The following is a 16,939-nucleotide window of genomic DNA, read 5'->3' as shown; positions in this document are numbered from 1 at the left end:
GTAATGCCGAGTGCGGAAATACGTGAGCACATGTGTTTCAGCTTGCACTCACGCTCAACCTTATACCTACCGTACGTGAATTAATGCCACGAAATCTCACGTATTAATATGTTTTTGTAGAGAAAGGGAGGGACAGAAAAATAGAAATTAGAAAAATTGCGTATAAACAAGACTCTGGAATCAAAGTGGAAACTGGTGGCGTTGTACCGCCGCGCCGCGCCGCGACCATTCCACACGCGCCCGGTATACTCGCGCGCTTAAAACGTTTTTTATCGACGCCAATTCTTTTCATCCCATATTCCAACTTACATGATTTTGACGAGAAAAAGTCAAGCTTTCTTTTTATTTTAGTTTCAAAAAAATCAAAAGGGTCGCATTATGAGAAAAATTGAAAAATACTTTTAAAATTAAAAAATATACATGATAAAAATTTTTTAATGCAAAATAGTATTTTTTATTGCAAAGCCCAAGAAAAAAGCTTTAAAAAACACTCATTATAAAGTTCGTTTGGATAGGTGTGAAAGAAGATATGATTTTTTTAAATAGAACACATTGAGTAAAAACTAAAAATTCAAGCCCCTACATCTTGGCAACCATTTGTACTAGCGGCATTTCCTTTACAGGATTTAAAGAGGTCGACTAGTACTACAATTTAGCAAAGTTACAAAAAGATCGGTGACATCGCAATTTTACGCGGGTACACTTGGGAAATTTTGCCCCATATGGTGCGTTCGGGGAGACGCTAATAGCGCTATTTCTGTCATTCTATCTTCGTTGTTTATTAAACGTAAAACAAGGAATGACACAAATAGCACTAATAGCGTCTCCCTGAACGCACCTATAATATCAGATATTGAAATAATGACATATGTATACATGACAATTTTATCACAGGGAAATGAAACAGCGGCAAAAGCTGCAAAGCGGAGGGATGTTGCCAAAGAAGAAACGGTCGAGGACCAAGATCGCCTCAAAAGTTTTAGATAAATGCGATGACGCAAACCCGACCCTGGCAAAATCGAAATCGCGCCATTGTCAAACGCGAAAGATCATCCCGAACGAATCTTCGAATAATATCGAAGAACATCGTACCGAACCTACCCTGACTTATAGAAAATCGAGAACTTTGGAAGTAATCCACACATTGAGAAAGATTATTGATAGCGTAAGAGAAAACGACGACGCGGAGGAAAATGTTAAGAGAAATGATCACGAGAAAAACGATAATAACGAGATGCAAATGTCGCCAAATAACGACACTTTGCAGAATGACAAACTACATTCTACAAAAGATATAAATTTGGATGAAGCAGATAGATATTCTCGGAGATCAATAAGCACGCAGGTGAAATTAGATTCCCCTTCGTATCACGAAATTGACGCTGAAAAGGATCAAGATCTGATGGAAATTCTAAATTTAACTCGAATTGTTGCAACGCAAACATTGCCAAGTTATATTAGAAATGTAGTTGATATTGGATGCAACACTCCTGTTATCGTATGTAACGATGTAGGAGTTTCCTGCGATCTGATAGGCTCCACAGACTTGACAGAAATGGAACCAACCATGATTGAAGATAAATCGACATCAAATGTTCATATTGAGCCTTCGTCTATTAAAGTTAATGTTGAAAACGAAGATATTAACAGAAACAAGGAACTTCTGCTTAGTGAATGCAAGGAAATATTAAATACGAGATTAAAATTAGAGAATTGTGATATTCCAGCAAACACGATAAATGATGTTGCTGGAGAAATAGAAAAGATTATGCGTGAAGAAGTATATCGAATTTTTTTTAAATCATTAAAAAATTCTGACGATAATACAAACGTTGATATCGATGAAGAACAAGAATCTACAAAATGTTCCAGCAACCACAATGTAAGTAGTACTTCTATAAATAATCTGTTTTCAGAAAAATCTCGATCATCCATCTGCGATTACGATACATCTTCCTCTTCCGAGGAAATCGTGGAAGATCTAACGAGCGATGTAATTGCAACTTTTGAGCTTGCAGCAGAGCGTGCGCGCAATCTTCACGAAGCAGTTATTATATACCACAAAAATTTAATGTCAAGAGAATCTGGGAAGCAAAATGAAGAGAAGGTTGAAGATTACGAAACGTCAGAGTTCAGCGATGAGCAGAATTGTTTCGAGAAATATACTTCTTTTATAAGTCGCGAAAATGAAAATAAGATAAGATCCGAATGCGATGCGATATGTCACTTCGTAAATAATGAATATTTCAGCGGATTTTCAACGTGCTCGTCGCGTGACAGTAGTTCCGATCGAACATGCGGAACCAAATTTCTGAAATCATCGAAAGACGGGAATTATGTTGGGATGAAACGAGAAGAAGAAAATGCCGTTTTTTCAGAAAACGAGCGAGCAATAGCGAGATCGATCCTAAACAAACGCTCCGATCTTGAAGATGTCAAATCGATGATGCAACTGGTGCATCGTACTCAAGAGGATTATGCACTCGAACTGTTAGAATCGGAAAAAAGTTTTGATATGGAAAAAATAAAAAATGATAAAATTTTAGCACTTCCCGCGGCGAATAAAAAAACTTCCCTTATATCGCGCGAGTATCTGCTTTCTTTTATTTATTGCATTGTTTATACTGTAGTGTTTTGGTATTTGCAATATTCGTTCCGATGCGATTCGACGAAATAATCTTCCTGTAATTTTCATTACATATTCAAACGGGATAATATAATTTTATTGTTCGTTTAAGTGATGTTTTTTTTTGGTTTCAATAAATATTCTCTGTATATGTTAAATTTTATTTTGTTATATTTATTATACATACATGTACTTGTTTATTATACGTTTTGCATTATAAAAATATAAACTTATGAAAATTAAGAAAAAAGTGCATGTAGAAAAGTTTTTATCTTAAAGTCACGAAGAAATTTTGTAAAAGACTGTAATAAAGGATTTTTATAATACTGAATAAAAAAGAAGATTGAATATTATTTCAGCACACTATTTCGACAACATATCCTGTGCATTAGAAATGCCTATTTCTCATTAGTTACATTACATTTCATTTTTATCGAAATTAAATTAAATCCTTAGCTCATTATTGTATATAGTATTGACAAATAATTGTTGAAAAAAATAATCGAAATTAATCAATGCAAATTATTTGCAAAAGATAAATTTACAAAAATCGTTGCATTACTCAGTAAAATATCCAAATAAAATTAAAATATTTCGTTATCGCGTTGACCAAATGATTCAGCCAAATGCATCTGACATTCTTAGCATAACGATTGATTTGAATTAAGGTCAAAATGAATTCGAATCGTCACGTAGCCATTCATTCGGTCTCAAGGACGTCGACGGTTGCGCAACCGGTGATGTCGACCAATTCTTTTGAAGTGAAAGTGGCGATTATCTTCTGCTCTCCGGGTTTTTGCGGCACGAGCTGATGCTCCACGTAAACATCTTCCTCGGGCCCGACGTCCCTGAAGGTTAAAGTCTTGTTCCTGGAGAGACCGGGCCCAGCATAGTTGAATTGGCAATTGGTCAAAGTTTTTTTCAAAGGGTTTTTAAAGCTCAATGTGATGGTCGATGGTTGTCCAACTACTGGTTCACCTTCGATCTATAATATCAAAAATAGTCAAAGATAATTTTCTTAGCAAGAAAAAGTCTTTAGATATTTGTACATTGAGAAAAAAATTTGTTCAACTAACTAAACACATTTAGTTGTTTGCAGATTTGATTAATTCAACAAATTTTATTTAATTGAATTTAACTTTAATCTGCTTAACGAGCTGTTCAATGTTAAACAGACTACGGTATAAATTGAGAATAAAAATCATTAGTCCGATAAATTTTAAATAATTCGGATCTGTATTTACAAATTATATATATATATTATATATATATATAAATTTGAATAATTAATTAATTAATATAATTAATTTTAAACTTATATAACGTCAAACCAACGAAGAGATATTTAAATATATTTTCAAGAAAAATCTATCTTGTTTACCTTGACATCGATGTTCGGTTTTAAAACTTGAAAATCGTCCTCGTCCGCCCAAGTTTGCCGAGTTTCCTTGACCGTGGCGATGCAATATAGCTTCATAATGCAATACTCCACCAGCTTGTCCAGATAATCGTTTACTGTCATCGTGAGCCTTAATTGTTCCGCTATAATGAATTGAAATGAAAATGATAATCTAAACGTAAATTACATATTACAAACGGCGTAGTTTATTTGAGACAATTAGCGCAAAGACGTCAAATAACAACGCAATAAAAAGTTACACGGTTTTTCACTTATTCACTAATTATCCAATAAATTATCATTATCTAAGAATTCCAGAGATAAAATCAACCAAGCTAATTAATCAAGCTAAAGCAATCATTAATGATTGAATATTAGCATTTAATGCTGCGGAAATTAAACGCGTTAAATGTTGCAAATTTAATATTTTACATGCCAAATTTTAATATTAGATTATGTTTATAAACATCGAGTTCCTTATAAATAAATTAAAATTCCATTAAAGTATTTTGATTAATTCGGTCTTGCTTATATAAACTCATCATAATTCTTCAATTAGTAATTACGATTCAAGAATTATCAACGCTTTAACAAACTACCGTTTTTGTTTATCTACTTCTAATGTTAATTTCATTCTTGTAGCATTACTCGACTTTTGCCGCGAGCGTTTGAAAAAAAAAAAAGAATCTTTTTCTTACTGGCATTTGGTTGAAGCACGAAGTCACCGGATGCTCTCTTCACCAGGTTCGCTTTAACTCCAGTGTAGTAAACGCTGCCGGCTGACAAGATAGCCTGAATAGTGCGCGTCTGGTCGGACTTGTTCTTAATGTTCACGGTCACAGCGAATGGCTCGCCGATGTTGACGCGTTCGAGCTCGACAAGATCGAACTCGACGTCCTCTTTACCTGGCGATGGCAGCGAGTAGAATCTCTTCGCCATCTCGGTACTGCGGACCGCCCTGTACAGAGTCAGTCTCTCGACCTCGGTGCCTAGAAGTCAATTATTAAATTGAGTTTGCAATCGGCTGACCAAGAAGAGGATGAAAAACATGAAATATCTCGATAATTAATATAACATGGATTATTAATTAATACTGTTAAAGAAACGAGCCAAATTTCACTGAAAATTTTCAGATACAAAACAAAAACTCTTGGAAATAAAATTATAAAATTAAATTAAAAGCAGAGCTAATTAATAAGAAGCGCGGGCGACAGAGCGTTATATCGTATAAATTTATAAAATAATAAATCGATATGTAAAAACAAATTGAACGTTTCGGTTCAAATTTGAGCCATCTTTAACAATAGAGTACAGTAGTACAAACTCAAGAGTTCAAAAGTCTGAATTCAGATTAAGAATATCAATGAAACGTGAGACAAAATTTTCATCATTTAAATCATATATTTTTGTTCGTACTATTTATTGTTGTTGAAGATCGCTCAAATTTGAACCGAAACGTTCAATTCATTTTTATGTATTAATTTATTATTTTATACAATATAACTCGATCTTATTAGCCCTGTTTTTAATTTAATTTTTACATACGTTTATTATTGCATAATAGAATCTGGATGGTCAGAATAAAAGTAATTTGCTTGCATCGCTTACCTTCCTTAGATTTATAAAATGACGTTATATCCTGTCTATCTTTATCTCCATTAGGATCAAAGATCCATGGCGCCTTCGTTAAAATCATACGGCCGATGCTGTGAAGATAATTATTCGAAGATAATTATTTGATTTTCAATATGCGCAAAACGTGCCGTAATGACTAGATCTTTATATTATTCAGGATTAGCAATTGTTTTACAAGAAGAAAAGAAATATGCAACGACACGATAATTAACGAAAAATAGATTATTAATTAGTACTGCAAATAATAAAGAAAGGATAACGTATAAGAATACAAGTGGAGTTTTTATCGTTGGAAACTCCTATGACGAGATAGACATGAGAAACAATAATGTGCGGAATAATAGATAATTTATTACAATAATCTTTATCGTTGCAACGAATCGACCGTCGAGTCTGTCATGTTTATGTTGCGCTTCGCATTATCTATATTTGCCATAGAAATGCCTCGCGGAAATTATGCAAATCGCGACACATCGTACATAGTAATTCATGCTTTACGATGCCTCGAAGGACAATGTAATCGAGAGTTGCAGGCTGAGCAAATAGCGCAAGGTTTGCGTTTCCGCTTTCGTCACTACACATCCATCGTTCACTTCAATGTTTTTTATGTATTTCACGCATCATAGCTTGTCATAGCTATTTCCATCCGCAACGAATTTGCGGTGATCAGCAAATGCGTTATCGATGAATGAAATCATCACAAAAAAATATCGGATGAAACATAGAGAGATGTTCTTTGGGACAACCTCGAGAGGCGTTAATTATTTTATGAGTGCTTTCGAGAGTGTTGATTAAATAATCGCTTCTCTCGGTAATATTCAGCAATCAGAAGTTTAGTTGAATAAAATTCGTAAATTAAAATTTGCAATTTGAATTGAAATAAAAATATATAATATCGTTATATTTTAGTAAATGATATGATTTTCAATATATTATAATACTATATTTTTAACAATATTAATAAAAGATCTATACCGGTTCGTGATTGTTTTTTCTTTTTTTTTACTTCATAGAAATGTTTAATTTCTAATATAATATAACTTTAATAAAATTATGTTTAATATCTGTAATTATAATATACTAAGCCCTAATCGGTATTTGTTCTGAAATTTCCTTTATAACTGATTATTGTGGATGCAATGTACTGATATATATCTATTTAATTTAATTATACCTTTACTCAATTTAATTAAACGACTTTTTTTTATTTTAAAAATCAAAATCCGAGTTATAAGATTATATAAATTAAAATTATGTAAAGTTGTGATATAAATAATTTCTCGCAATTGACAAAATCTACTGGATCCATAAATATCGATTAAGGCTAAAAATACGATAATTTGAAATTTTTCCTCAAGAAGTACGACAAAAGTGTATAACTTCCAACAAAGGTACCAAAACTATTGCATACTCACTGGTACTTATTACAGTCAATCTTGGAATATCCCAGATCACTCTCCGGGTCCTCCTTCCATCTCATCAAATCCGCGTTTACGGATGCCACCATGAAGGTCACATCATAGTTGTAACCAACGGCACCTTCCTTGATAGCCTCCACCGACGCCGGACCGCACTGATAAAAGTTTTCCGACTGCTCCTGAGGAGTGGCATCGATGGCCTGCCAGCCGCCGTAACCCTTGGGAAGATCTGGTCTCGCCATCCACACGTCGTTCCATACATGATAATTCCAGATGGAGTCCTCGCCCATGGGATTGTTCGGATCGTATTCGAGTTCCTCGTTATTTAGATCGTAGTAACGATCCACCGATAGCGAAGCATTAGCGTCATGGGCCGATACCAGATTGGACACCACTCTCGACGGAATTCCCAGAGCACGACACACTGTGGTGACGACACCAGCGAAGACCCAACATTGACCATATTTTACCTCATTGCCAGTTTCCCAGAACTGCTCGAGGATGGGCACACTTCCGGTCCAAGCAGCTGGCGCGGTACCGTCACTGTATTCGCCATCCCAGCGGCCAGTTAACACACCCTTATCGTCATTAGAATTTATCTAAAAACAATGGAAAAAAAATAAATTTTACTTGATTCTGACTTAAAGATAATTTAAATGAAAAATAGCCATTAGAAATTAAAAAAAAGACTAAGTGTTGCAATATTTTCATTCGTTTTTAATTATTTTTTCTAAAATAAGATTAAGTAATTTTGTGATATATCCTGAATAATATAATTAGTAATCATAACATTATATCACATTTTAATTACAAGTGGAAATTAGACCGATAAGAATAAATTAAATAAAAGGAAAGAATTTTATTTTTGAATCATGTTGTCAAAGCAGATCATGATGCTTAATAATATTCAAATGCAAATTTGTAAATATATTTTTTTCAGTTTTATAAACTGCACATTGAGTCAGTTTATCAGCCTTGAAATGCAAACATAAACTGAAGCTGGAAATAACATCACAAACATTGATCGTCAATTTAATAATGATGTTTATTGTAAGCATCTTAAAATTGTAAAGAACTTATTGCGAAAAATATTATCTCAGAACTATATAGAACTAAAAAAAGTATATTTTTAAATTTGAATATAAATATTATTAAACACATCAAGATTCGCTTCAATAGAAAATAGGAATCTTTCTCTTATTCGATCGAATTATTTCAGTTGTTGTTAGACTACTTGTAATTCTAAGTAAATTCATATTTCAAATACTATTGTTAATCCTAAAACAAATATTGGAAAAGATATCTTACGATTCTCGAGATTGCCCGAACCATCTTGACCGGATCGCCCCTGGAAATCGCTTTGATACCGGATCTCTCGAGCAGCAATTGGCAAGCTGGTAACACACACGCGTCGAATTGCCCAAAAACCCATTCTCTACCACGAGAACTACCCCATGGACCTACCCATATCTTCCCAACGTCATTCAGGATGTATTCGTCGAGCAGCTGTTCATCCTCCATATACACCAAATCCTCTGCATCATGTTTAACATTTAATTATATTTCTTTAAAATTTTATAATTATTTTAAAATAAAAACAATCATAACTCATTTAATAAAAGCATTTGCGAAGAAATATTTGTGCAAAACCAACCAAAATTCACAAAATTAAATATTAATGACAATAATTAGCCAAATCTTCTCTAATACCAAATAATTCATTATTAATTATATCGAGTGATTTTTCAATCCTTTAATATACAGGATGTCCCATGGGAATGTGTTGAAACTAATCAGCTGTCATTTTCGAAGGTATTCAGTTATTGAAAAACAAAAATTGCGCTGAAAAGAGGAAAATCTGCAATTTTTAATGAGTATAAATAAAATTTAACAAAATGTTTGTGTATCAATTAATTTTATTGATGAAAAATATGCTCATAATCCCAAGGAGTAATTTTTTCGGAGTGTGCACCATCTGAATTTGTACAAAACACAATTTTTTTACGAAAGCTCGTAAAAACTTTTTCTAACATATCGTTTTTAATATTGCTAATAACTTTTTAAATAACTGCTATTAAATCTGTTTTTCGATCTTATCTGCGATTTTACATATAATTTTAAAGCTTGATTTTAGCATAATTTCTCATCAATACAATTAATTAGATACACAAACATTTTGTTAAACTTTATTTATACTCATTAAAAATTGCAGACTTTCCTCTTTTCAGCGTAATTTTTGTTACCCTGTATATAGCGCTAGAAATTAATATCGAGAGAAAGAGAGAGATTGAGAAAATATTATTAACATATTAGATTTATATCCCCCCATAATATATTTAGACATTCTTATTGATTGCGCTCAACTGCGTACCTTTCAACCACGGGTTGAAGAGCAAGTAGATATCTCTATCATAACTGTAAGTATTCGGTGCTTTCTTTCTACCGAGAGTATTGGTCTCCACGTTCAATTGCCATACTCCGACGGGACTATCGATCGGACTTCTGACCTCGACAGACAGATCCACTCCATGAGTGCCGACCATGCGAACACCCCAAGCCTCCAGATCAGTCAGATAAGCTTCCCTTTTAGTGATCCTATTAACTCCTCTGGTGCCCCGCAGCACGTTGGGATTCGGGCCAAAGCTGAAGAGTAATCGGACAATGTCGGTTTCGTCCACGTACTCGCGATTGAATCTCAGAGCAATGTGGAAGACTTGTCCTCGTCGAAGGACGGGAATCGCCGGATCCTGATGGACGATCTCGAAGTTGAAGGTGCGATGAGCCTCGGCATTTTCCTTCTCGTACAAGTACACTGCTTCAATTTCCAACGGCTCCTCTGACATCTGAAGAGACCAATAAAGTAAATTAGAAAATAATCGCACACTTATAGAGATATAAAAGAAATTATATTAACTTGTTATAAATTAATTTATTAAAATACTCCGCATTAATTATATGGAAAATTGAATTTGATAAAATAAATTAATTTTAACACACAATGCAACTTGCAATGTAATGAATAATAGATGTTATAGACAATAATGGCTCAATAATGGATAATTTTTGAATTATGGTGTATTAAAGATATATGCTCTGTATAAGCATAAGTATTATATCTTTGATGCAACCATAGCTAAAAAATTATCCATTATTAAGTCTTATGTTTTCTGTTCATCATATTATAAGCTATATATTATGTGCGAAAATTATAACTCATTTCATCGAATTATTTTCTTAAGACAAAATATTCTGAAAATTTTGAGAAATAATCTTTCTTATGAAAATTTTCTAATTCTTAAATTTTTTAAATCGTTGATATATATTATAATATTATAATTAATCTAAAATTTAATGATATCCATACAAGATATAAAATTTCGTGTATAGATATGCTAAGGAAAAGTTCATTTTTTTTCAGTTAACAATCATGTTAAAAATATTAGTTTCATATTAAAAATATTAGTTTCGGAAGTAAAAGTAAAATTCGATGCATCAATCGCAATTCTGCAACCTCATTCCTGGGTATTGCTACAGCCAAGACGTGTTCTCCTTGTCAGGTCGATGAGTGGTCAGTATCCGTCATTGATTCACGCGGAGACATTGCGTAAAAGTTTGATAAAAATTCCAAACGCGTAATCCGCGTAATCGTGTCCCGTGAAGGGGCGATCGAACGACCTCGATCGCTGATTCACCCAAAGCGATCTCAGCACAGGTGAAATGCGGGATTCCACCTGTGTGAAATCGCGATATGCCGCAACTCACGTATTCCCGACCATCCGGCGAAAACCACTTGCGCGTTTTTATATCGGTTATAGAAATGAAACCGGTATTTCGAGACGATCCTCTTCATTTGAATAAACAGTGTTATACAAGCCACGCGCTTCTTCGTGTTGGAAGCGAGTTGTATTCTGTGATATTATAATCGAAAAAAGCTGATAATTTACAGCAATATCACTATATTGCTATAAATAAAGCAGGATCTGTAGATAAGCGGCGAGATTTAAAATACGCACATTATACAAAATACGAATAATATTGAGGGAATGGAGATCAAGAAAACTAAATCTCTGATTGGTAGAAAGCGAATAAATTTAAATAAATTTAAGTAATTAAGTTTAGCACGAAAGTATTAATTTAAAACATACAATAAATAATATAATTTTCTTATATATATTAATTATAAAAATATATAATCGTTAATAAAATATATAATTAAACAGATATATGATTGATTTTTTATGCATTAAAAAGTTTAAGTGTTAATATTAAATAATTCCATTAAATAATTATTTATACAAATTAATTTAAGACATAATATTTTGGTAAACAACTGCACATATTAAAATTTAATTCACGAAATTTATAAGAATTTTATTGAACGTAAATACGTTGAACGTAAATTTTATTGAACGTAAATTAATTTCACAGTATATATTTTCCAAATTTTATCATAAAAAAATCCGTATTGATATACCTCGTATCTAATTTTTTAACTAATTTTATTGAATAAAAGCAATAAATTTGAACTTACCTTGTATGGCTTTGTTAAAAATCAATGATGAAACAAACCACGGAACAGAACAACCACGAGCGATAATAGATTTACAAGTTACACTGCAACGATACTGACGTTCGTAAATGCGTTCCTACCTCTTATATGAGATACAGCTTCCTACGGAGTAACCGCAAAGTCCCCACTACGACAATAATCGCGTGTAGCATTTAAATTTCTGAGTAAATGAGTCGATATGATCAAAATGTGTATTATGTATGATTTTATAAAAAAAAAACAATAAATCGATTAATTTTACTGTTCAAATATATACTTGTTGCTTAAAATAAAGTGATTTATTAAATGACTTTTGAGAGACAGAAGACGAAACTTCAGTGAGTTCAATTAAAGTTGCAAAAAGTATTTCTGTTATAAGAAAAGAATACGATTAATTTGTTTTTGCTTTTTATAACACTTTATTTCTTTATGTTATATATATTTAAATAAATTGTATTTATTTATATAATTATATTTAATTTTTTTTTATTTATATTTAAATAAATTATAAATAAAAGAAGATAAATGTTTTTAATTAATATTTAAGAAACATTAAAAATCTGTATTATTTTTATAAACAAGATATGTAAAAAGAAAATTGATATAAATTTTCAAATTTAATATATAAATTAAAATTAAACTTATAAAAATTATTTAACCTTTATAAAACGGAAAAACTTGCACTATAGTGGCGCTGAAACGTCATTTTTTAAGGCAAAGAATACAATGAAATAATGAATTATAAAAAAATTTATTCAAAGGAAAGATGAGTTTTTGAAAATAAAACCCTGTCCTCTAAAGATTAAATGCATTAAAAGTTAAATGTTAAAGGTTAAATGGTTAAATGGTTAATTAAAGGTTAATTAATGATTAATTAAATTGATGATTAATTAATAGTTAATGATTAATTAATGGTCAATGGTTAATAGTTAATAGTTAATGGTTAATTAATGGTTAATTAATGGTCAATTAAAGGTTAAATGCATTTTTTAATGATTCAATTCTTCGACCATCCTTTTAGTTTATATATTATTTACATCTAAAAAAATATAGATGTTTTATATTCTATGTTAAATATACAATGGAAATCATCATTTAAAAAATAAACTTCAATCATAATACGCGCTAATTAATAAGAACTAATTTAATGTTATTTATTTGAAATGAAATTCCTAATTAGACGGTCATATCTTATCAACTCACGATGCAGCGGTAATTAACTCGATAAACCGCAAGTTCTCGTGGGTGGACGTTGCGGTCAATTTGTAGATTAACCGCTGGTGATGGGAAATGCTTGCGTAGAAGGAAACGGGGTGGACCTGGGGTGAGGTAGGCTACTTGTACGACTGAATTGTTTTCACAAATTTATTTGCGTCCTGTGTATCGAGCTACACAAATTAGTAGTAAATTATTGGTCTGTAGTTGTTTTTGGATTCTTTCCTGCCACACGATTCATCGCGTGCGCGCAATAATTGCGAGATCCAATAATATAATCGAGGGCATGAATCTCTCCCTTTCTGCGATTCCGCAATTTCATCATTAACAAATATACCCGCCCATTGTGCACTTCGTGTATCGCGTTTAAAGGCCTCTCACTCAAATCTTTCACAGTCAAACTTTAAAACTAAAAGAAACGTAACTCTTTCCATCTCATTTTTCAATTTCTGTTTCGGAAAATAAGATATATTTCATAAATTTACTTTGTGTGTATTAGAAACACACACAAAAGAAAATCATGTCTAATTTCTATTTTATCTAATTTAATATATATCTTACTAAAATAAATTTAATTATTATTTTAACATCAGCTTTTTAAAATATATTTATAAACATATATTTTAAAAAGTAATTATGCATAAGAAAATTTAATAAATTGAAAGAATAGAAAATTATAAAATTTTGAAAATATAAATTATATATTGCACATATAGTGTATAACAATGAACAATCCTCACGTACTTTAGCAGCTCATCATAGATAACTACCCAGAATATGAAAATTTTTATCTCAGTTGTTCCATCAAGTATTTACTAAGACCTTTAATCGATATATGAAGCACACAACCGACATCAATTGCAGCACATACACATTCGTATATAGCCTTAAATAAACGGACCGTGTGTATTGAGCACCCATCTAAAATATCTAAAAACATTACAGTAAGGCAAGTAGCAGTCATACATAAACAAGAACGAGGAATAGATACTATCGACTACGTAATACAATTAACTAACGCAACATCCGCTTCGGGTAATTTCCTGATCGGGGAATTCATCGTCTTGTGTGCTCCGCATTTTTTTTTCTCTCAATCATCATCTTTTACGCTTCTTCGCGGTCTATAGGAGTTGCGTCGTTTATGTGGAAAAAGTGCCCTTCCTGCTGCCGATTTATACGATCATTGATTCTGCGATCATCCACAGAAAATTAACAAAGTCACGAATAAAAAAACATTTATATATTTTTTTTATAAAATAAAAGATTATAGAAATCAGTTAAAAAGAAATTACATGTCTTTTTAAATGAAAATCTGATTCATCTCATATTAATGTGAATAAGTTTCTATATAAAATATTGTTGAATCTTTTAATTTACCAATTTTTTACAAGAGAAATCTATTCTGTCATTAATATTATAATACGTCAAATAATCTTTTATTAAATTTATTAAATTAAATTTAATTTAATTTAAAAAAATTCGTATCAGGAAATAATTATTACATAATACCATTATTATTGTCAAATAATTGTTTTGTCGAAAATTCAATTTTGTGCGGATAATCAAAAATCGATGACCGGATAACTTTGTAACGTCGCTTCGTTGTGTGAAACGAATCTCAATGATTTGGCATAACTTTGCTCTAGGTAACAAGTTTTTTTTAACATTGACTCCCTAATGTGGCGGAAAAGCTGTACAAGCGCACGACAATCGACAGGAACAAGTATGTCTTCGTTAAGGGTATTTCAATTTTTTACCAAATTTGGCACAGGACTTGGCTGTCGCGTTTATTGGCTACAATCCTCGCAAGACGTCTCGATGTCTTCTCCTAATTTCTTTCACAACCGATCGCCATTAATTTCCGACATGAGATTGCTTCCTCGAATTCAATTTATCGCTACGTAAAAATAAATTAATAAAATAAATCTAAGAATTTTATTTTCATTAATATAAATAAATATAAATAAATATAAAGACCGCCAATAATCGGTCAAAGTTAAATGTTATGAATATAATACATATTCCTAATTTTTAAATTTAATTATCTCAGATGCGACTGTGCGCCGAAACGTTCGGACATTAATCACGATCTGAGATGTTAATAATATAAATATGAAAATTATTAATTAATTTTCTTTCTTCTTGTTTGTTGGATATAAAACAATCAAATGCATTGTGCTATTTGTTTATCAAAATCAAAACTGATTGACAAACGATCTTTGAATTAATATATATTCATTCTTTTTACTTCTCTTTATTGAGTCTTAAATAATGTCCTGAAAAAAATATTTTTATTTAATTATCTGTGCTTGAAAAGAAGCAATCTCGTTCAGCAATACGTCCGCAATAACTGGATGAATTAAAAATAGTCAACAGATTTATTTCTTGAAATTCCAATTTCAATTTCGCGAGATATATTACTGTTTGCTCATCTTAATTCTCCCTTTTTTGCACAGACGATTCCTCTATTCTTCCTAGACGTCGGAAACAGCTAATCCGTAATCTACTTTATTACCCGGATGACAAAACATCTCAAAATTGATATCTCCGTGTATATGCGATGTGGACCGAAAGATCATATTTATAAATTCCAGGGGTTCATCATGTTATGACAATGTACTACAGATCGAGTTTGCAAAATCCCGTTTAAAGGTTCTCCGGCAAAGCGATTTACAAATCTGCTTCTCGTGCGTGTGCTCGCGTTTACTAGCGCATATATCAGAATACTTCCGCCTCTTAACGAGTCGTTTTAGTAACGACACGTCGGTCGATACGTTTCTATTTACGGTCAAACTTATCTCGCGTACGTTCTCATGTCGACGGAATGTTTGTCGCACGCGAAGTCGAGTCGTGTATTTCGAATCCGGATACGCGAAAGATATACTGCTTGCCCCATTCTGTTTTCACTATTTTTTCGAGAGGCATAATCAGAAGAGAATAAACAAGTTCTCAATTCGATCGCGTTCGATCGTTATTTCGCTTCGTTTCCTGCGCGAATATAATAACGTATTCAACGTAGTCAATAGATAATAGAAGTGTAACAATAATGGTAATGTCCAGTAAAAGATCGAAACTTAAAGTTATACCGTAATACCGTTTGTATATCCCGTCAATATAATTAATTATTAAACAATATACCGATATAGAAAACAACGATTAAGGGATTATCCTTTCTTCTTTCTTTCTCTCTTTACATTCTTATAAATATAGCTAATTAATATAACAGCACTTCTCTTAGATTCCATATTGAGCTCGAAGGAGAACGATCGCGCTTACCAATTGCTTTTTTTCCTTTTTTTCGAAGCTAGAAAAAATCATAAAAACGATCTCCTCACTGCGCCGTATATATCATACAAACCGCATTTCCCGTTTCCCCGCCTCTTAAAGATAACATTCTTTTCTTTATTTTACGAAAACAAAGATTTGCGCAGTAAAGAATTAAACGCGATCGTGCTTCTGAGAGCACGCATTCACGATCCTATTATCACAGTCAACCTCCATCCTCTCTCGTCTCCCATTATAATCGCAAATGTAATAACGCCATTTTTTTTCTTTGAACAACTCGTTCCGAAAAGTGTAATTATTACGGAATTTATTCGAATATTGCCCGTTTCTATACGTATCAATATAGATTAACTTTAATCTCGGTTTAATTTACTTTTTATCTCTCTTCAGTTCCGAGAAAAAGATAAAGAGTAAATTTAAGCGAGATTGAAGTTAATCTACATTGGTAAAAATGAACATAAATGAAATATTTCGCGAGCCGTTCGTCTCGAAAATGCGGCAAGTGGTAAAGCTTCGAAACGCGACAAACTTAATTCATTTATGCGGAATTAACTTTTCCTCTACCTGTAATTTAATCAAATCAATATATAAGGTAAGGAACTTTAATAAACACAATTTTTTTATTAATTAAATTCGCTCGATTAGAAATAATTCAAAAAAATGATTTTCCTCTTACTTTTCGAATAAATAATTACAAAACCATAACGAACATTTAATTATAAATAACATCACGTCTAATGCTTTATTAAGTCTAATACTTTATATGTTATATCAAATAGATTATTAATAAGCAAATAAATTATTAGCGATTA

The 16,939-nt window shown here is 32.0% G+C and overlaps 2 protein-coding genes across 2 annotated transcripts in view; one reads left to right on the top strand and one right to left on the bottom strand.

Moving 5' to 3' along the window:
* The window catches only part of LOC108722978 (uncharacterized), an 8,863-nt gene extending 6,157 nt beyond the window's left edge, over positions 1-2,706 (top strand). The window contains exon 4 of the mRNA XM_018448382.1: positions 895-2,706. Coding sequence (XP_018303884.1) covers positions 895-2,677 — 1,783 coding nt within the window. The 3' untranslated portion in view covers positions 2,678-2,706. The remainder of the gene's footprint in view (positions 1-894) is intronic.
* A 442-nt stretch (positions 2,707-3,148) lies between these two features.
* LOC108724532 (hemocyte protein-glutamine gamma-glutamyltransferase) lies at positions 3,149-11,694 on the bottom strand. Its single transcript, XM_018450959.1, has 8 exons — positions 11,610-11,694; positions 9,450-9,921; positions 8,387-8,613; positions 7,076-7,677; positions 5,634-5,731; positions 4,724-5,014; positions 4,008-4,168; positions 3,149-3,611 (listed from the first exon to the last, which is right to left on the bottom strand). Exons 2-8 carry the CDS (start codon positions 9,919-9,921, stop codon positions 3,327-3,329), a joined length of 2,136 nt encoding a protein of 711 aa, XP_018306461.1. The 5' UTR covers positions 11,610-11,694; the 3' UTR covers positions 3,149-3,326.
* Between the last annotated feature and the right edge of the window lie 5,245 nt (positions 11,695-16,939).

Source organism: Mycetomoellerius zeteki, unplaced genomic scaffold (assembly GCF_001594055.1).
Source record: "Mycetomoellerius zeteki isolate Tzet28-1 unplaced genomic scaffold, Tzet1.0 scaffold106, whole genome shotgun sequence".
Lineage (NCBI taxonomy): Eukaryota > Metazoa > Arthropoda > Insecta > Hymenoptera > Formicidae > Mycetomoellerius > Mycetomoellerius zeteki.
Note: the sequence above shows the minus strand (reverse complement) of the source record. Positions and strands in the feature narration are given on the sequence as shown.

Bases quoted from the DNA above. Each gene is read 5' to 3' on its own strand.
- LOC108724532 (XM_018450959.1), bottom strand. From the start codon at position 9,921: ATGTCAGAGGAGCCGTTGGAAATTGAAGCAGTGTACTTGTACGAGAAG. The intron at 5,015-5,633 runs GTAAGCGATGCA...ATTGACTTCTAG, and splicing joins ATTTTATAAATCTAAGGAAG to GCACCGAGGTCGAGAGACTG. The intron at 3,612-4,007 runs GTAAACAAGATA...TTGATATTATAG, and splicing joins AACCGAACATCGATGTCAAG to ATCGAAGGTGAACCAGTAGT.